At 31.6% G+C, this 22,001-nt stretch overlaps 1 protein-coding gene across 3 annotated transcripts; it reads left to right on the top strand.

Annotated features, from left to right (window-relative positions):
• The first annotated feature begins 41 nt into the window (after positions 1–41).
• On the top strand, positions 42–21,137 carry LOC148628734 (dynein axonemal intermediate chain 3-like). Of its 3 annotated transcripts, none has more exons than XM_088593459.1 (23): positions 42–179; positions 2,985–3,074; positions 3,560–3,716; positions 4,080–4,148; positions 4,490–4,674; positions 6,847–6,951; positions 7,432–7,575; positions 7,960–8,118; positions 9,179–9,448; positions 9,698–9,776; positions 10,072–10,196; positions 10,840–11,013; positions 11,227–11,349; positions 11,751–11,824; positions 12,629–12,773; positions 13,438–13,522; positions 14,030–14,169; positions 17,070–17,133; positions 17,487–17,617; positions 18,131–18,335; positions 19,672–19,763; positions 19,963–20,085; positions 20,528–21,137. In XM_088593459.1, the coding sequence occupies exons 2-23, from the start codon at positions 3,003–3,005 to the stop codon at positions 20,669–20,671; spliced, it is 2,865 nt and encodes a 954-aa protein (XP_088449585.1). In that variant the 5' UTR covers positions 42–179; positions 2,985–3,002; the 3' UTR covers positions 20,672–21,137. The 3 variants fall into 3 exon arrangements, with proteins under 3 accessions (XP_088449585.1, XP_088449593.1, XP_088449605.1); XM_088593467.1 differs by having other exon boundaries at positions 47–166; XM_088593479.1 differs by lacking the exon at positions 42–179 and adding an exon at positions 2,660–2,678.
• Positions 21,138–22,001: the final 864 nt, after the last annotated feature.

Genomic DNA, 22,001 nt, shown 5'->3' with positions numbered 1-22,001 from the left:
TCCCGCCTTCTGATTGTACTTGGATACCAAACTGCATACATCCGGGCATTTCCATCATGGACGCCAACATGTTTATTTGACTACGAACACTTGTTTCACAATTTTGAAGACGAAAAACAACCTTTTAATACCCACGAAGACATTGTCAAACTAAACCAAGTTAATTGTACGTTTGATTGGTATGTTTCTGTGAAATTAAAAATTAGAGTAATGGCAAACCTATTGGTTTCTACCGTTCAAACGAATATTTTCGCGTCTTTAGACTTTAACATTATCTTTACCGACTTTATGCTAAAGGGGGTGCAGGGGAACTTTTTGCCCAATTTTACTGAAGTTTTGCTCATAACAAATGCAATTTTCAGATAAATGAAACCCTACACTGAATCCGCCACTGACTTATGCCTATGGGTTGCAATGATCAAACCCCAAATTGCAAGTTGGAATTCAATATTCCTGTTCCATACTGGACCATAGTAGTCCGAGAGTGCTCTAACGTCCAATGGCTGATTTGCCAGACAAACTAGGGCTGTGGGAGATCTGAGCTTGTCCCATATCTAAAACAGGGTTGTTTCGCACCAAAATTTGTGTGTGCTTCAGGACTAAACTTTACCACATTTTTTGGCTCTTGAAAAGTTATAGGTACATGTACACTACACTTAGTGACTTTTGTTTCTCGAACTTTCAAGTTGCAGTTTTAAATCCATGTCAGTCAGATTTTTTCATGATGAAATGTGTGAGTGTGCACCCACCCAGCTGGGACATATATATTCTGGTTGTTAATTACGTACGGAGAATCACTGACCAGGGTGTGAAATTCACCCAGCCTGGTGAAGTTAATCTCATTGATCTCCGCTGTTATATATCAATGTTATACCCAAGCTTCCAGTTCACTGACCTACCACAACAGGGTAGTCCGGGGACTTGTGAAAATTCTTAATCCAATTGCCGAAATCTTTACTAGTATCATGAGTCAGTAGTTGAATTGCTCAACTTAAATCCAAGCCATCAGCACAATAAAATAGCAGTTGAGACGATTAGCTTATGATATGAACAATTGACAAATATAACATGAAAATTGTAAAAAAAACAATGTTTATCGTTGATACATGATTGATTGATTGATTGTTGGGGTTTAACATCCGAGCAGCAATATTTCAACTATATTCAGACAATGAACATGAGATGGATGACAAAGTGAACATGAAATGATGAAATGAAAAAAAAAAAGGGATGGGACACAATTTTGATTGCCATTGGAAAGAGGGAGGGATGGGTAAAGTCGGCAATTTAGCCTCCTGTGGTGGAGCACAAAGGTTCCTACTCCTATCAAATACCACAGCAGGGTTCTTTAACGTGTGAGGAACGTGGTATATTTCCCAGCACGGTGCGCTGGTATGGTTTGTGGTCAGGTTTTCCGTATTATAGCCTGACAACCTCAGCATGTAACATGCCAGGGGTACCCCATTCCACCACCTGGGGGACACATTCCAGTTGCTTTGTGGGCAGAGCGCCTAGCCCCCGGCTAGGTTTCTGAGCACTATTTAGTGGCATTTTATGACAAGCTTAGCGCTGCTGCAGGCCTATTCTTTTAACACCTGGACCTGCACGGGGGATCGTTGATACATAATTCATAACTGTCCTGTATTGAGTTATGATTAATTGCAGTCCATTTGATGACCAGACATGTATCTGAGATATTGTAAACAATGTGTTCATTTAAATTTCTAAAAATAGACAACTGTATATGTGCAAGGTATGTTGAGGGATTATTTTTATATAGGAGTAAACATTGGTCATCATCAACGAAAGTTTGAAATTGTTTAACAAAACTTATCATTAAAATAAAGATATATGTAGGTTGTTTTTGAAATGGACTTTGAATAAGAAATGTCTCAGAGTTAACTTGAAGCATTTTGAACGGTCGAAAACGACCAGCTGAGGTCGCTGTCTTGTCCTTGTTTGGACAACGTATTGTAACTTATAATTATAACTGATAATATTCGCAGTCCTGATTAAGGACTTCTACTTTACATTTCTTATGTACACATTATATAGTTGTCTTGGGACCGGTAATTAGTTTCTATTATTTCTGGAAAAGCCGTTCAATTATTAAAACTATAAGAAACTAAAAGTGTGACTAGACTCAGTCTTCGAGTGAAGGGGTTGTAAAAACAGTCTGGCAGACTCACTCGAATTAAATTACAACAATCAATACTTTCAGAGTGTTTTATTTATAATTGTTAATAGTAATTATCAATTTAAAAGTGCAAAATTAAAATATCAAAAGATTGCATTATTACTTGATAAAAATACAAAGTAAAATTTTTACATGAATGCTCCCACTCATTGGAAGTAGCTGTAAATAAAAATAATACATCGACAAATGATAAACTTGTGCAAAAAAAAAAAAATAGAAGATACTAAATTTTTAATGACATGTCTTAATTTTTATCTTAACTGGAGTGCTCCAAATTACCTGAGAAACAGAAACAGAATATACATCATATCTTACAATGAATTCCCTGTTATGCCTCATTGAATTTCAGACTATTACAATATACAAACAGTCGAATTCTAGGTGTTAACACTCAATATGTTGGTGCAACACCAAGTTTCACCCAGGTCGGACTTCAGTGTTAGAGAACCATTCCACTCTGAGTGTAGTGTATGTAATGAAAGTGTGTATTATTAATCATATTATGTCTATGCTTTTCTGCAATAATTGGTGTTTTGAGAATACAGACTGAAAAACGTGACAATAGTGTTATTTTAGCATTTTAGCAGAATCCCAGTGAATATTTCCAATAAAAGAATTCATTTCCTTTCATTTGAATGTGATGTTGAATCTATCCCCTTTCCCTTATCTACCAATGTGTGAAAATGCTTTACCATGTGACAGCTATGTTCCTGAAAATCTCACCTAAATTTCTTCACATATCAAAGCTATATATATATATATAGTCATGTAATTTAATTGCTTTCAGGGATAAGGCCCTGCAAAAATGCCTGAACCAGAAAATAAGGATTCCTCAGATAAAGAAAAGGAAACTGCGAAGCAAGATGAAAAGGAAAAAGTAAGTGGCTATAGTGGTACAAGTATACTAAGAAAAAATGCATTGGAGTGATGAATTTTTAGCCTTTGAAATTTTTTTTGGTTGCTCTTTAAATATAAAAATTTCACTATAGCATTGTAATACTAAAGTACATGTATGGTGTGCTTGCTAAATGGAAATGTCATGGACTTTGATATTTTTCATGTAGGATGATGTAATACCTATATGCATGATTCTTTAATACATTTATTTGTGTTTTTTTTCCCAACAAATTGCACACATTTAATACAAAGTTTGTTGAATAGGGACATATTGTATTAATAGTTCCAGAGCATGCCCATTACTGAATGAGTAAAAGGTAAATGTACATTTTGTTTATAATGCATAAAAATTGTAGTAGAAGGGAACATATTCTTGTAAGTAATTTAAATTTTGTAACCACTCGTACATGTAGTTTTCAAAGCAAATTCTTTATCAATCAATTCATTTCTGTTTTTGTCACCAAGGATACATCGCAAGGAAAGAGATCTCCCAAAGGTAGTGCCAAGTCAAAGCCAGGCAGTGCTACTAAAGGGAAGCCTGGGAGTGCCAAGGCAAAACCTGATAGTGCTAAAGGCAAACCTGCTACACCAGCTAAAGGGAAGACTGGCACTCCAGCGAAAGGTATACAGCAGGTTTAAAGGAAATGAACTTGAATTATTGAAATGTCTTTGGTTGAATCTATACTCCACAAATTTTGGACTGTAAATATTCATTAGAGTATTTGAATCTCAAAGTGTATGCTTGTAGTCCATGTATTGATATGGACTTGGCATACTCTTGACTGAAATATATATTTTTTTTAATTAACTATGAATACCAATTTATTATGAAATATGTTAAACATCTTTTTAAGTTTCAACTGACAATTGATTATTAACGTTCACAAAATTATGTTAAGCATAATTGTATTATAGCCTTTTGCACTTCAAGATGTTCTTAATGTTTTTTTTTAACAATGTATTATTTACAAATTTTTACAATCAGGAGATAAAAAGAAGAAGGAAGAAGCTAAAACAGAAACACCCACAGATGCTGAGGCAACAGAAGAAGAAGGTAATAAAAGTTGTATAAAAATGAAATAAAAAGTTTGAAATTTGTTTGACTGATACCACAATTCACCATGATAGAAAAAAATACATGAGCTAATGATTCTTGTCTATGCTAAAAAATGATGAAAGTCATGTACACTTATTCAATTACCACTGTTTTGATATGAATAGTTCTGCACATTGAAAATGAAGATGGAACAATTTATAGTTTCATTATATTTCAACTAGCTGTGAATTTTATGTCAAGTTTTTGGTATAAGTAATTGTAAGAAAATTTTGCAATTTATCAAGTTCATTGAATTAAAACATATATAACATAAATATCACAAATATTTGTGTTTACAGGTCTTCCTGAAGGAGTTGTACCATTGTTTTTATCATCAAAAACCCAAGAGATCTTCCACTGTAGAATGGATGAAGATGTCACTGTTGATAATCCTATCAAAATCATAACTAAGGAAGAGATCATAGAAGATTTGAGGATGAGAGCTGGTGTTTGTGATTTTGCACCTTTAAAGCAAGAAATCATGGTTTGTATTAGCTTTGAATATTGTTTTTTTTCTTGTCAATTTATATTGAGTTTTCATATCAACCTAATCAATTTGAGTTCTTGATCCAGGGTTCGTACAGGTCCTTGAATCCTTGAAAAGTCACGGAATTTCATTTTGAAAATTAAAGGCCTTGAAAAGTCATTGAATCCTGTATTTTTGCCGAAAGTCCTTGAAAAGTCATGGAATTTTATTCAAATGACATATTTTTTTATTATGTGTTGAAATAAGCAATCTACAGTCTTCTTTATCTCACGTTCGGGAAGGTAAGTCAAGGGGGAATAATCTGTAAGTGTTCAGGGACTAGTTTACGTTTGTGAATGTCATAAAGGGAACCAGATTTAACCGGTGTCAAAACATCATGACCTTAAAAAACAACATGCCAGGATTTTTCCAGGAAACCAAGTGGGTTGAAAAAGAAGAATATAAGGGTTGGCTTCAAAGTAGAGGTGTTGCAGAAAAGGCCAAGTGCACAATCTGTGCAAAAGACATTGACATTCTGAGCATACAGTCATTAAAGATATCGAGGTTAAAAAAATTCTGTCACGTAGGACACATGTCTTGAACCTAAAGTTCTCATCAGCTACGTTGACCAAATCATATTGAAGGGCCGAAATATTCACAAAATTAGTGCAAAGTTTTTTATAGTTCAAAGCAGTCAAAGTTGGCCAAAACATATTGAAGGGCTGAAATATTCACAAAATTGGTGCAAAGTTTTTTATAGGTCAAAGCAGTCTAATCCATGTAAATCTGGAATTTAAGAAGCTTAGATTTTGCTCCTGTTTAAAGTCATGGTAACACATTCCAACTTTATGAATGTGTTCAAATTATTTGGCATACATAAATATGCTTACAATAATTGAAAAACTTATAAAAAGATGCGCATTTGTGTGTGGTTTTGTATATGGAATATTAAAAAAAATCCTTGAAAAGTTCTGGAAAAGTCCTGGAAAATTGGAGCAAAAAAGGTGTATGAACCCTGTTGATCTATTAAGTACCGGTCCATATAGAATTCAGACACTGCAGATGGTAAGGTGATTCATGGTTTGAAAAACCCATGGATCAGATGATGCTTTTTTGGTCTACTAATGCTATATTTTAATGTGACAATAACACTTTCTGTATTTAGATCTGTACTTTTGAGAAAAATACACTTTAACCTTTCACTGAAATCAACCAAATCAAACCAAATCAAGAACGATAACTTTTGCAAAGTGCTAATTTCAAGTACAATTTATATAAATTTTATCTCGTATGCGAAACCCTCAAATGAAAAACTATGACTAGTTATGTGATTGATAATGGTTTCTGAACAAGAAATAAAACTGAATTTGGTGGGTTTTTGATATGCATAAGTCACTGTCTGATTTTATAAAGACTGCTACTTAAGTAAATAGTTATTATATAAACACATGGGAACGATTTTTTTTTGAAATCTAGGAATGCAAGATAGAAAAAAATGTTTTCATGTAGGGTTTGCTAGATTTACATTTAAAAATATTATGCTTACAGAATATCAATGATTAGATTGGGTCATATGAAAATTACTCACAAAAAGAATACCTACTCTGATTTAAATGGTCTGGTTATGTGCCAATCAAACATACATCACTTAGTTAAAATTAATTACTGGTTATATAACTTAACTGTACATGTTGTATTAACAGCATTTTTCAGGGGTTGAAAATTCCTAAATCCCGACGCCCAGGACTAAAAATATTGAACCTCAGACTTGCCGTTTTTTAATGAAATTAGTCCGTCGGGCAAGGCAAATCTAAAAAAATAAAAACTCTTTTTTGAAAGATTTTGTTATCATTATTTAGACCGTTTCTTGATCTATTCCCTGACCTATAAATAGTTATAACTTTATTTTTAGAATGGGTATTCACTAGATTGATCTATTGATTAGTCATTCTCAAGTCTGAATCACACCTGCGCTTGATCAGATGCATTTTTTGCCATGCTACAAATTTTATATATATATATATATATATATATATATATATATCTTATGATTGGGACTTGACAAAACGTTGTCGGGCTTAGTGTACAAAAGTTGAAAAGTCCAGGGCTCTGGTCTTCCCAAAAAAAATTTCAACCCTTGATTTTTGCACACATTATGCTTTTAGTCAGTGACATTCATTTCCATTTTAGAACTACCCAACAGATGAGATTCTTGTAGTTTATGATTCTGAGTTCAAGTATGGACAGAACTTCTACATTGCTCTTACAGAGGAGGCAAAAGAGAAAATATTGAATGTAAGCACATGCGTAAAGTGTATTTCTTTCTATTTTGTTGGTGCTGTAGATGGCTATAGACAGCCACTGGATTGCTTGGTGTATAAAATAATGGAAGATGATGTTGAAAAAGGACAACAAACAACAAAACCTAGTATCACAAAACAAAGACAAACATTAAAAGTCTGGAATAAAAGTATTTTTGATGCTGTGAAATCACAAAACTTTAGTAATGGTTACCATGAATGCCAAGAATAGACTTATTCTTAGGTAAAATTTTCAGTTTGTTGTACAAAGGGCTAGACAATCATAATCTTTGTTTTAAATGTGCAGTGACTTTTATCAGCACTGTCATTTGGCACAGCACTTCTAACTATATAAGTTTTCTCTGGTCCATATTTTTATCTTATTTGGCCTTTCATGTAGACTGTTGTTTATCTTAATGCTTGTTTTAAGTTTGTATCATTAGGTAAAACAAAGTACTACTTTTTTTCTCTGTAGCCTGCTGGTGATGAGGCAGAGGCTGAGGGAGAAGCAGAAGAGGAAATTGTGTATACATACATTCCTCCTGAGCCAAAGGAGTGGGTATCTCAAGGCAGTGAAAAGGAAATAAAAGAGGAAAATGTGGTGGAAACCAGGAGAAGGGTAAGTATAGATTTTGGTCATGATCCAGTTTGAAGATTTTTGCAGCAGTTTAAAAAAAAAGATTTTTCAGATTCATCATTGTTTCTTTGGTTTATACTAAGTTGCTTTCAGTTTTTAGTTTGTATAATTAAATGTATTTAAATTTTTTGTTTGTGTCAATGTATCTGTTTTTGTTGACATCTAAAACATTGATAGACCAAAGTTACTTTAAATGCAATGTTTTAAATTATATTATCTTAGTAAAATAGAATGTTAAAAAGTACAATATTAATATGTCATTTTAGTTTAAAACTTTGTTCTTATGTTAAAGGTGAAAATCACAAAAAATAACTCCAGAAAATTTAAAAAAGGAATATAAAATTTATTGCACAATTTTCATTGCAGGTAAAGGTTTCTGTGAAAAGAGTGAGAAAAGAATTTGGAGCCCCAGCAAACTTTTCCGATAGAAATGTATCTGATGCTAAAGATGGTTATATTGAATGTACTAGTTATGATGATAGAAGTTTTGATGTGAAGAAGGAGGAACTTGATATGTCAACACAGGTATGTAGTTACTGTAATCATGTGACATGTGAACTTTGGAGAAACAATTTTTAAAATATTACTTTACTGTAATGATGTTTAGTAGAGGAAATATTTTGGGTCAGGTTTCTGTAGAATCATTATGTAGCAATTTCACTGAACTAATTAATTTGTTTTACTAAAAAAAATACTTGTTTAAGGAGGTAGATCTAAGGTAAATGACACAACTCTTACAAATCATTGGAACATTTATATTCAGCACTTTACATCAATCTTATGTAATAATTAAAGTAACTTGGATTGATTTCATTCTGTTGAAAGCTTGATTGGTTTTGGTGAATTGAATATGATACAAACATATCACTGATTTCAAGAATTATGTCCCTTACTCTAGGTCTACCTCCTTAAACATTGGTGTTATATGAAGGAATGAGTATACAAGTAAAAATATGTCTGATTAATTTAAGTAGCTGTCTGTAAGAATCATGCAAAATCTGAAAAATGTGATACCCCCCAAAAAAGGCTACATATTTTTATTTTTGTAATGAAGTTATTTTATGGGTCTACACTATGAAATGTGTAATTATTCATTCAAATCTGCCTGCTCTTAGGAGATAATCAACACTGAAAATCCAGCAGATTCTATTGTATTTGAGTGTCATTTACAGAGTTATCTCCCTTAATTTTGAAATCTACAGTGCATTCTATAAAATTTTTATCTCCTAAGAGCACTGGTTATATGAAAAACCACGTTATTTTCTGTTTACTATGACATTTCAAACAAAATATCAAAAATAAAAATATGTAGGCTTTTAACCCATGAACCACATTTTGCATGATTCTTATCTGGAGTGCTACTTAAAACAATTGAAAACTAATACAAAAATTGTGGTTAATGTAGTATCTCATTTCCCCTTTTCAGTGTGATTCTTAAAATTTTATACCAGTATAACTTGTCCGTTGACATTTTCAACAGTATTGAACTTCAAGACAAAAATTGTATACTGAATTAATTACAGTCAAATTGGAAATGATGCACAACTGCTGAACAACATACTTTCAATATCATTTTTCACTACAGGCTATACCAACAGTAAGTGAAGCTAGCACACAAACTGACTGGAAATACCCCAGGAATGCCAACACACAGTACTATCCTAGAGAGTTTTCACACAAAGAAAAGGAGGAAATTCTGAATTCCAAACAACTTCCTAACTTCATCAGTGATGTAACACCAAGATTTAAGACAGCCCTACAACAAAATGAAATAATGGATGTGTTTTATATTGACTGGTTACACTTGGGCGATGGAGACGCTAGCTTTGGTAGTAAAGCAGATAACCATTTAAAGGTTAGTTAGTCTAAAAACGGTGGGGTTTCTTGTTGTATACACTGTGTGGTTAACGATTTTGGTGTTAAAGGTGTTTTATGCTATTTTAATGTAAAGATACTGATGAATAACTCAAAGTTTGTTTTTAACATTTTTTGCCATTGCCATGACACAAAGGTGAAAAAGGAGTAATTTAAATCTAACAAACTTTGTACTCTTCAAAAGTTACTACTGTAGTTTAAAGTTATATTACCCATTTTATAATTACAGGAATACCAGTCATTTACAGATCTACAGTTCAGTAAAGAAAAAAGAATTACATGTATTCAGTGGCATCCCTCTGTTAAAGGTAAGGTTTATTGGTTGACAGAATTTACATTCAACACTGCTACTGCATAATGACTGTTCCTGTAAAGAATTATTGGGTGGGCGGTTTGCAGGGTTTCCTTCAATTAAATTATAAATAGCTCATTTCTTCCCCAATACCTATCTATGAACTGTCCTAAGATAAGCTACACACCAGTGCAAATCAGGGGAAATATTTTAGTTGTATTATTTAATAAATATTTGTTCTAAGAATTGTTCTGCTGAAAATTAGAATGTAGACTTACAAAATCTTACACAACATTTATTTTTTTTTTCAGGTGTTGTTGCAGTGTCTGTTGCTGAAAAGATGTCATTTGATGACAGAATTGATTCTGCAGCTAAAGTGATAATGACTCCTTCATTAATACTGATATGGAGTTTTACTGATCCAATACATCCTCAGGTATTTATGGATACAATATTTAGTATGAGACAGGTGCTGTCTGAAATGCTTCCTTAGAAACAAAAATGAATTCAGGAATCATCTGGACTTGTCATGGTACGAACAGTCCTTAGTCCAAAAACAGCAGTATATAAAAGGTATCTCCTGCCTATAATTCATATGCCAGAAACCCCTTTCCTACCATATTGCAGAATTTGTTATGGCCCAAAGTATGTGAGACTCTTATTTTTCAAATTACTATTTTTGGACTTTCCTACAATTTATATCCATTTGGTAGTATTTTAATAAAGCATTAAAGAAACCATACTCATCCAGTTATAAATTAATTATAGGCTGAAATAAAGATTAAACAATATCACAACCAATGAAGTTTTGTATGATAAAAAAAATAAACCAATAGTAATCTTGAATAACCAAAAGAATATTACGAATACTGTGTAATGTGTGTATGAAATGGAAGTCTGCACTCCTATAAGATTTACGCATTTTATGGTACTTGTGGTCCTGCTTTTTGGTTCTTCACTTGTTCTTATTACTCTTTCTGTAAAAAGATTTCCATGTTGTTTCAAACTTTAGAAAGAAACCCTACTTTAAAGGCATGTAGCCTGCAGATTTTAAGGTTGTAATTTCTTTGTGATTTCAGTTACTACTTGAAGCACCAGATGATATATACAGTTTTCAATTTAACCCTGCAGATCCCAACATCATTGCTGGTGGTTGTTACAATGGACAGGTTGTACTCTGGGATATATCTGCTCATGCTGACAGACTTAAACAGCCAAGAGGAGGAAATAGAAATAAAAAGTCTAATACATTGGTAAGTAATTATATTGTTTTAAAAAATATGCAAATTTATTGATGCATTTGTGTCAGTTTAATGCAAAATGTGGCATATTTTTTATAATATTGAAAAAAGTCATCTGTTGTTATTCAGATTTGATAATGCAGAGATTCAAGTAAATCTGAATATTCTAAATAATTGTGTTAATAGGGAAGATAACTCAAAGCTTAAAAATATTTACCTTTTCAGCCTGGGTTTGAAGATCCAAATGCTTTGAAAACACCAATTGTGAGATATTGTGCAGTATCCAGTATAGAAAACAGCCATAAATCTACAATCACTGACTTGTTATGGGTACCTGACCACATGGAGGTAATATACATTTTGTAGAACAGTGGTTGATTTCATAAAAAAAAGTGTAAAAAGTCATAATGATGTCACAATGTTGTTTTCTCTTATGACATCATTACTTGCGACTAATATAACTTCTTGTAAAATTGTTGCTGATCAATAGATAAACTGTTAATATATGACAGAAATCTAACCTCTGTCTTTGCAATAATATAATACTCAATTGAAACTGTGGTAAGTACATTTCATTGGTGACCATTGCCAAATTAAAATCTGATTACATATAGAAATTATATTTGCTTGAAAAATACAATTCTCATGGTTGGCAAAATGCAAAGTCTTCATTTTGTTTGTCCTAATTTGGCGTCATGTTGAATCTTTGTTTTATTTTGTTTATTTATTATTTTTTTTTGTTTATTTAGGTAACCAGAATGGGTGTACCACAAGAAAACAAGTCTTTAAATAACTGCCAGTTAATGACATGTGCTACAGATTAGTAAGTTTTCTTCTGTGATATTTACAAAGCTTTTTTCACCATTGTTTGCAAAACTTGTATTGATATTATTGGTTAAAGTTGAAATAGATATGCAATTTCTTTTCATTATTACAGATTTGTGTTATAGACAATAAGAGATAACTAAGATTGCTGCTTTATTGCAGTTAAAAAAATTACAGACATCATAAAACTCTGAAAACCAGTTCTGGTTATATTTTGATGTTATAGTATTTATTTTTTTTTCTCATTATTTTAGATCAGAAATAAAACCCAACTCCAACTAGTTTTGCAGTTTAATAGTTAAGTCAAATTGGAAACAAAAAAAATTTATAACTATATTTTACTTTTTTGTCTGTGGATATTATGTTAATGTACTTAAAATCCACAAATTTATAATTTCATGAACTGATGATCCTAGAGACAAAAAAAATAAAACTTACTAGTTATGATACTTATACAAAGAAGTTTGATAGAAAATTTCATCTGTTAAGCAAAATTCAAATATCGATTCTTCTGCAGTATTGAGTAGGTTTTAATATTTCTTGTACCCAGTTGGTAAAATCCAAATTTTTCCATCAAGTGCGAAGAAATGGTTTTAATCAAATATACCTGTAGGCAAAAGGAGGATCCATTTCTTCCGTGAAAGTTATAGAAAACTCAGAAGATGTGAAATGGCTAGGAACTTATACCAAAATTTAATCACCATCTGTTAGTTGAACAGTCACAGACATTTTTAATTATTGGCTTATACGAGTAATGGGATAAAAAAGTTTAGATGTTTAAATTTGACTTGTTTGTTTACAGTTCAGTGCTGTTTTGGGATACTCGACCACCAAAGGGTCCAAGTCAGCTGCTTACAAAGAAAACAGAAGACAAAGGACCAAAGAATCCAATGGGAGTTCCTGATACGTTTAAACATTTGGACTTACAGTGGAAACCATTCTTAAGAGTATGTTTAAATTTCACATGCATTTGGAAGAATAAGTAATTGCTATAGTACTTATTATTTGCAAGTGAAGGTATGTAGTGATGGGGTGTCTTTTCTTCCTTCTTAACTTCCGTTACATGGATAGGTACTCATCTCTTATCCGTTACGCTTCCAATGTAACTGAAAGAAATTAAATGAAACTTCACAGAATCTTTCCTACATATTCTCATTATGCACCTTCTATTTTAAATTTTGATCTGAATCCATTTGGAGGTGAAAAGTTGCCAGTGGGAGTGGAGAGGAGTGGGGGTTCAATTATGTGAGCATTGCTCTTCATTTTCTAGTTTTTTTTACCTTTGTAAGGTCTTTAATCTGTATGTTTGTTCACCCTCAAAAATATTGGTTGCATACTTAATATCTCTTGCAAGAGAAAGTAGTTTCCTATCGTATGTAGTTTTAAATGAAGGATTATTTTTTTTTTCATAACAAGAACTGCTGACCTGGTTATCAGGTATTTTGATTTTTTTTTTTAATGTTTATAGATTTATTTTATAATTAACAATCAATGTGATAAGTTTACTTGGTGAAATTTGCTTACATAAATACCTTCAATTCTTTTTCTTTTATTTCATGCAAAATGGACTTTTTAACCATTGTATTTCTGATTAGATGCTTTCTTCTACAGGTTCATTTGCACAAGTCAGAACCTGGAGGAGATCACAGTCCTACTAAATTCTCCATATCAGAGAGACAGGGAGACAGAGCTTCTTGTAAGATTAGACTCAGACTGCTTTATAAAACTGGACTTTTATAAAATATACTACCATCAGTCTTATGACAAAGGATATTTGATAGATAACAATATCTCTAGTTTACAGAATAAATTTGCATATGGATTTTACATTCAAATGACTTACAAACAGAACTTACAAACATATGACCATTTGTCATGTAAACAGAATTCTATTATGAAAAGGCGGAAACTTTGTTTTTAGGAAAAAAAAAATGAGAATTGAATTTTCTTGTATTTGTTTCAGAGGCCAAAATAAAAAAAAAATATTCTAGATTCTTGTCTCCTCCCAAAACAATTTTCTAAGCGTCTTAAAAGATTTTGTTTTGATTTTTTGTCCAATTTGCACTAAAATTGATAAAAATAAAATTAGCCTGCCCACCCCAAAGTTTGATCAAAGTTGGATGAGAATCTAAGAATTTATTTAATGTGGCTTAAAGAATAGCATTTTATAAATATATTTCAATGGTTTTCTTCCTCATTTCAGTAAATAAAGCAACAGATGGACTAGATACATCAAAATCTGATGCCATGGGCGGAGGATATTATACTAGCATGAAACCTGGGTCTGGCAAGGAAAAGAGGACACTGCAGAGTGTCAAGACTCATTTCTATATTGGGTCTGAGGTAGACCTCATATTACATTTGAAATTTACTCACTTCTGAAATTTGGACTGCATTAGAGAAAATCCTTTTATTATTTGATTTGTTGGGAAAAAATTAAAAAAGGAGGAATGTAATTGTGTTATCGCAAAAAGGTAGATTACTGTATTTTGACCATTTCATTTTTATGAATAAGTAAAAATAAAAAAAAAATACTGTCTTTGCAGATAAATTTAAATTGAAGACTGCATATTTTTTTACGTATTTACTAATATAAAAACATTGTTAAAGAAATTAAGCTAACTTCTAAGCAACTATAAAGCTTCATGAATGTTTTTTTTTTCTGATAAAAAAATAATTTTTAAAGTTGAAATTTAAGTAGTTTAATTTTGGAAAGATTTTTGTCTCTCAATCTACCACTTTTTCTCTAAACTTGATTGAATAAAAAGAAAAGTTCAAAGGATTTTCTCTTTGGAATGCTTTTGGGTCAAGGAGTGAGTGAATTTGAATGGGTCTGACACCCTGTACGTGTCCTGTTTAGTCACACCCTTCTGCATACTAGCTGTACTATCTATCTCACCTATTTCTGTTTATAGCAAGCCTGTCACACTCCTCCCCCTCTCAGCACATTTTAACATTTTTTCCTTTTATTTTCCCTCCTGTTAACACTTCTTTTTTAAATTTCAAAATAATATGTATATTATTTTTTTAGATTTATAGACATCTAATAACTTTTATTGTTTCAATTTATAGTGACTAATTGTTCTTTTGCATGATTAAATCTAGATAATAATATAGGAATATTTAACTAGTTATAAATTAGGCATGAGCACATTGAATATGCACAATAGATGTGTAGTTAGATATATTAATTTGCATGCTTTAAAATTGAGGATTTTTTTTTTATCTAAGGACTGTGTAATGATGCAACACAACAAACATTTCAGCTTATAAAAACAAAACTGCCTTATCACAGCTTATTAAAGTCAAAAATAAATTTGCTGTAATATTAGCACGCATTTTTGGCTTATTTGCTTAGCCTTTTTTTTATTAATTTCATTGTTGGGGTTTAACACCTAAGCAGCAATATCTCAGCTATATTCAAGCGATTATTAATATGAAGAAATGAACTACCTGTGAATGATAAATATAACAGTTGATTTTTTTAAACATCAGATTAATTTTCAGTAACATTAAAAAGTCTTTTAGATTTTCGTAAGAATTGTACTCATAAAACATTAATTTTAAGCCAAGATATGAATACACTTGCAAATTAAGTGATACCAATTTTTTGTAATTTTGAAGAAAAAAAAAGAATATTACTTTGAAATTGTCAAAATTCCTGATTGAAAATATTGGGAATAAAATTTGTACTCCCTAAAATCCATAAAAACAGTTGATTTTTTTTTTTTTTTTTTTTTTAATATCAATTATCCCCCTTCAAATTGTTAACATGCACATAGACATTGAAAATCCTTACTTTAAGAAAAATCCATATATAATATTTATTTAATTTGTAGATCATGTCATTCAATTAAAATTTTCTCCCTATACTTTTTTTTATTTGAATGGACTCCTTGATCCTAGTATTGATTAGAAATAGCCATATTAGAGAGAAAAAAACATTCGTCAGCTTATCCTTATTGATAATTTTATAATTGATACTTGCTTTAGGTGAACTAGGTGTTTGAACAAAATATGTGGTAGTCTCCCTTGTTTCTAGTAATCTAGTCAGTAGTTTGTTTTTTTCCAAACATGTTAGTTTGTGTCAGTCTTTTAAAAATTAGATATATAAATTTATCCTTTTAGTTACTGCAATGTAGGATCAAACAATTTTACTTTCTGTTCAGATGATCTTTCAGAGTCTGAGGATTTTTCTTTCAAAATCATGAAAGCAGAAAACTGATTGGCTGATCAGAAATGTCATCTGAACAGAACGCATAATGGATTGTTGTTAGATCCTATATGCAGTGACTCAATGGAGCAATTGGTAGGTTTAATTTTGATTACATTTGTTTGTATAGCATGTTGTGTCTGATATTAACATGGAAGACCCTAAACATTGGCCCCTTTCATTGGTGTTTTGAGTTCTTTCCCCATTACCTCCATTTTTGTTTTTAAACACAATGTATTAAAACTTTCTTCCCATGAAAAACTAAGAATATTGAAGAATTTCAGAAAATCAGTACAAAAATGTACTTAATATACTATAGTGGATTCAAGTTCACATAATTTCCATGCAACAATTTGTTGTTTTATGTCTATTAAACTGACCAATGAAGCTTGATTTAAATCCTTTGATCTAATTTCACGCCTGTCAAGGAATGTGGTAGAAAATCCTTAAGTTGTCCAATCTAGAGCTTTCCTTGAAATGATGTTATATGTGGCTTATGCAAGGATTGCATTTGAGGACACACATTGGAGTTGGAAACAGGCCTGCTTTGTCAGAAAATTTTAGGTGTAATATGTACTACAGCTTTCAGTGTGTGTTTCATGGTTAGATTGGAGTGTATTGGGTTATGGCTATTACATCAGGAATATATTTAGTGTTTTTGACTGTAGAAAGTAGTGTAGTTTAGGTCAATTTTTTTGGTACTTAGATATAACTTGTAATATGCTGATAGTGCGAAAAACAATTATGTAAGAGAAACTTGCACAAATTTTTGCATGCTTTATCCACATACCTTTTTCACTCTTGTATCACATAGCTTTTGGTCATATATACTCCTATTAAGATTTTATTCACTGCTTGATCTTTAAAGTAATGAAAGTATATTAAATGTTTGAACAAAATAGTGACATTTTTCATCTGTCTCATTTAAACATGTGATTTTTTCTAAAAACTGTAAGAAATGATTTTTTTTCAAAACAAGATATCTTAAAAGCCTGTTGTTTAGATATAGTACATGAAGTGAATGTTTTAGGATGGTGAAGTAGTGTATGTTGACTGGATGCCACAGAAAGATCAGGATACAGGAAAAATACAGAGTAAGATTTCCATTATCAGACCTTTTCGGCATTTTACAAATATTATTACATGCGGCACAGAGATTCAGAAATTTTATTGTTTTCAATAGAGAATTTAATGTTAATATTTCATAAGATATGAAAAATAAAAATGATTCATTTATGGAATAAGCAATTGAATATGAAATAATTGGTCATACTGATGTACCAAATTTTATGGAATAAGCTATAAAATATGAAATAATTAGTCATAGCGATGCATCAAATTTTATGGAATAGGCTTTTGAATCATACTGATGTATCAAATTTTATGGATTAGGCTATTGAATATGAAATAATTGGTCATATTGATGTATCACATTTCCATTGACCAGCACCAAAGCCAGACTACTACCATGCCATACATGATGGACCTGTAATGTCACTGCAGAGATCTCCATTCTTCAATGATGTGGTTCTATGTGTGGGAGGATGGACATTTACCATCTGGAAAGAGGGGGTTACTGTAAGTTTTAATTCTTTAAAACTCATCATGACTCAAGTGTTTGATCACCATATGAAACTTTTAATAGTAAAGGACTTTAAACCCCCCTCCCCTATCATTATGACACAATAGTTTGAGATTGATACATAACTTGTTTTATATTTAAAAAGATCATATAACCTGTTCGACACTATAATTTTGTTTTATGAAGTTACTGTTGTGTTCAAAAATTTGTATTAAAATCCAGATTTATATTTAACAAAACTTTGAATTGGATATTGTTAAAAAAATGTGCAAAGAAACTGTTCGATTTCTGATACGATACAGATTAGATCAATAACTTGAGAATGGAGCAATGAATGATTTTTAGTTGTTTAGTACCATAAAATACAGGTTTTGATCAACTTTCAGCAAAATCCAAAATGCAGCTTTTGAGTTACACCATTTTGAACATTTTGCCATCCTCGTTTTTCACCATTACATGGTGGGGGTATCACTTAATGTTCCATTAATGCCTTTTTTTTTTAATTGTAGACTGGACCAATTTTACAGTCATGTGCAAACCCAATAAGATTTACTGCAGGATTTTGGTCTCCTTCAAGACCGGCTGTATTTTACATAGCCAAAATAGATGGAAGTGTAGATGTATGGGATATCTTGGATAAAACCCATGAGCCATCATTAACACAGAGTGTTTCTCCTGTACAGATAACAACAATATTTCCTTATCCTGTTTCACGTAAGTATGATGCTGTTTTCCAGCAAAGCAATTATTTTAGTTGATTATTTATTTGTCAGCAAAAAAAATTGCAGCTGTATATTGGTATGGTGCTGCTGTCATTGTTGTCTGTAGACACTTGGTTCTCGTGTGATTGTATGAATATTAGTTGGTTAATCTTTTTAAAACTTTATGACATGGAAGGTTGGTATTTATTTTGGGGGTTATTACGAGCATTTTCCCTGTGTTTGGATAATAACTTGATTATAAATATTTGGATCTTTTTAAAATTGTATTACAAGCTGCCATAACACCAGAGAAAGGCTTGAGTAAATATTCAGGACTATGACAAAAACCATTAGGAATTAGTGGCCAGAAACAAGTTTTTTCCTCATAGGGAATGAATCTATTTTAAATTGTGCTATAAGAAGCCATACATCAAAAAGAGATGGGGATTGATTTTTTTTTATGTGACTTGTGCCTATTAAGAATAAGATTCCACAAAGGGATAAGAAACAAGATTTTTTTCTGATATCTGATAATAACATGGGTAGAGGGTATGGATCTGTGTGAAGTACTACCATACCCCAAAAGGAAGGTCAGGATTGATGTTGGTTGTAATTGTAATTGGAAGCTTTAGGAAGTAGGTGCCAAAAAAGCAAAAACCGTAGGTCATTTGAAGTATGTATTGTTTTTTTTTTCTTTTATAAAGTGACCAATGTAAGTCTTCTGTCTTTTCAGGACACATGCTATTGAATGACTACCGGTATTTTAAGAGCTTACCAATGCTGTGGTTTTCTTTGTTTAGAATATTTTGACAATTTTTGACATCAAAATCCACTTTTCCACAGTTTAAGCGATAATTGTATAACTTTCACAGCTTTATATCTCATTTACAGTTTAGTAATAGGAATTTGCCGATGAATCTTAAGTTCCCCAAAAAAATGTAAAACTGTCATTGAAAGTTATAAAAATTAACATTCATGTAAATAACAAGAAGTGACATGTTTAACTTCAACTGATAGATTTGGTCTTCTTTTATTTGAATGACCTAGCATCATGTGTATTTTAATCTATGCCTGATAGAAAATTTAAGAAAGTAGACCTAAGGTAAGGGACATAACTCTTATACAAACATATCACTTATTTCTAGAGTTATTTCCCTTACCTTAGGTCTACCTCCTTAAATCTCTTTCCGATTTGTCCAGTTTACTAACCTAAGATAGTTCTTCAGGTAATGCTCATTCATTCAAGAGAAGACCATCTCTATATTCTGAAGTTAACAGGTTTAGTCACTGTAATTGCCTTCGTAGTAGTATTTTTTGTGTTAAAGTAACTTTTCATTTATAAATTACAGAGAAGCAACATTTATTAGCTGTTGGAGATAATGCTGGCACATTACATATATTAGAGATTCCATGGAGTTTACGTCAACCTACTCCTAATGAGGTAAGATCTGATTTAGTTAAAAAATAAGTTAATGTTGGCTGTTGTGAGGTCTTAGTAATGAAATATTTTTACATTTTTTTTTATTTTAGTAGGATCACATTTCCGAGAGATCAGGAATGCTCTTGAAGCTCAATGTCTGTGTATATCTTTTAGTTAAAAAAAGTATGAAAAAATACATTCTTTCTTTTTAATGTTTCAGCATGCTAGTGTATCAAATTATATAGAACGGGAAGTGAAGAGAAGGTCATTTGTTGTACAGAGATGGGATTTCCGAGAACAAGAAAAGAGAGAAATAGAGGCTGAATCAAAGAAGAAAGCAGGAGTAAGTTTAAACAGGGAAACAAATCTAAGGCTAACATTTCAAAGCTATGACAATGACAAAATGGTTTTTTAAAACTTTTCTGAAATACACTCCTTTTGGACTGGATTTCATTTGTTCTGCAGGGGTGTTCCATCAACATGGGACCAAAGGCAAAGGAACCAATTTGAAGTTTGAATTATCTGAAATAGGATCATTCAAAAAATTGATTATTGATTGAAAAAATATCAGAATACAGCAGAATGTAGTTGTCAAACAATTTATTTGCTTTTTTTTTCGGGTAAAACCATACATGTATGAAATATATTCTTTCAATTGTGTGAAATTTTCTCGTTTTAAATAAGATTTAAGAAAATTTTGTATTTTTAACACATGTATTATACACACATTAGAGCCTAGCCTAACAAATAATACTGAAGAATAATTTTCCACTCTCTATTTGTAGATTGCACCTAATGTACAATTAACTGATGAAGAAATAGAATACAGAATGAAACAAGAATATCATCAATTTAAGGAAGAGGAGCAGGCCTTCCTTAGAGAATTAGGATTACTCAAAGAGGAGGAAGAGCCTCTTCCAGAAACATAGGATAGATGGATATTAAAACTTTAAGATATAGACCAAGGGAATAAATATTGAATTTTAAGACTTATTAAGGAATTGCAAGTTACAATTGTAACTAATCTATTGCTTTTACTTCATATAGATGCCAACACATTTAAATTTACAAACTGAACTTGAATTATCGGCTGGTGATATTCTGTTAGTGTACAGGAAAGGAATGATTTGTTAATTGGTTTCTTGAATCTTGCAAATTATTTCTTTAAAAAATGCTATTTTTATTAACTTATTGAAATGTTATATGTTTATTAATTTGTATGTATTGTTACTGTATTTTCGCCCAAATATATTGATGATTTGTTTTGAACGACTGTGATCATTTAAATTTTACATTGTATGCATTTTCTTTGTGTATTGATTAAAAAACTGCATATACTTTACTTTTTATACAGTATGAAGAGAAAAGTGAAATAAAAATTATCAGGTTGTTTTATATTCCTAGTTCAAAATACTGTCTTGTGTTTATATATTTTTTTCCACATTTTAGACACATCTCCTTGGGAGATCTGTGCAACTAGTATCTTTCAGGTTCTGACACTATTTCTGTTTCATCTTGCCTGTGATTAAAAGTCTAGAATGCGAGAATAAGATATCGCATTTTTTGCATCAGTGTTTTAAATTCATTTTTCTGATTAGGTCAGTTTAACATGAACCACTTGTGCTAGGTCAATCATATTTGGTATGCAGTTGTTTTAGTATCCCTACATCACAATTTTGTATCTGTTAAATGCATATGCCCCAGTCATTATCAAATACGGTGTTCAACAGGTGAGACATGATAACACTTTAATTTTTATACCCTACTCAATGATTTAGGTTATATATTAATCCTCAGTTATGTCCATTTGTAGCTCACCAGGCCCACAGGTCCATGTGAGCCACTGCTATCACTATGTGTCTTTTCTCCAGTGTCATCGTCAAGTTTTTCAAACTACACAGAATGCAACCAATAATAATATGTGCATGGATCTTTTTGATCTGTCAAATAACATGGCCATCATTACTAAAAATTGAGGACTTGTTGAAATAACTTGAAAACCAATGGCTTTAGCCAAATTTTAGGTAAAATTGATCAGCATGGTGAGATGCCCAAATTTTCATGAAGATCTGGCAATGTTGGAGTTACTGCCCTTGAAGAGTAAAAAATAACTGAGATTTATTTTATAACATGAAATTCATGTGACAATAGTACAGTAGGTTCAAAAGTCAAGCTTTAGAAGGCTAAAAAGACTTATTGACCAGGTGAGAGATTCAGGCTTCCTAGAGCCCCTAGTTCTGCTTCTAGAAGCCAATTAAA

The sequence above is a fragment of the Perna viridis genome, chromosome 1 (genome assembly GCF_037379345.1).
Source record: "Perna viridis isolate PV_CMFRI_1.1 ecotype Kerala chromosome 1, ASM3737934v1, whole genome shotgun sequence".
In the NCBI taxonomy this organism is placed as follows: domain Eukaryota; kingdom Metazoa; phylum Mollusca; class Bivalvia; order Mytilida; family Mytilidae; genus Perna; species Perna viridis.
The sequence above is the reverse complement of the archived record's forward strand: the minus strand, read 5'-3'. Positions and strand labels throughout refer to the sequence as shown.

Bases quoted from the DNA above. Each gene is read 5' to 3' on its own strand.
- LOC148628734 (XM_088593459.1), top strand. From the start codon at position 3,003: ATGCCTGAACCAGAAAATAAGGATTCCTCAGATAAAGAAAAGGAAACT. The intron at 10,197-10,839 runs GTATTTATGGAT...TTGTGATTTCAG, and splicing joins CTGATCCAATACATCCTCAG to TTACTACTTGAAGCACCAGA. The intron at 17,134-17,486 runs GTAAGATTTCCA...TCCATTGACCAG, and splicing joins GGATACAGGAAAAATACAGA to CACCAAAGCCAGACTACTAC.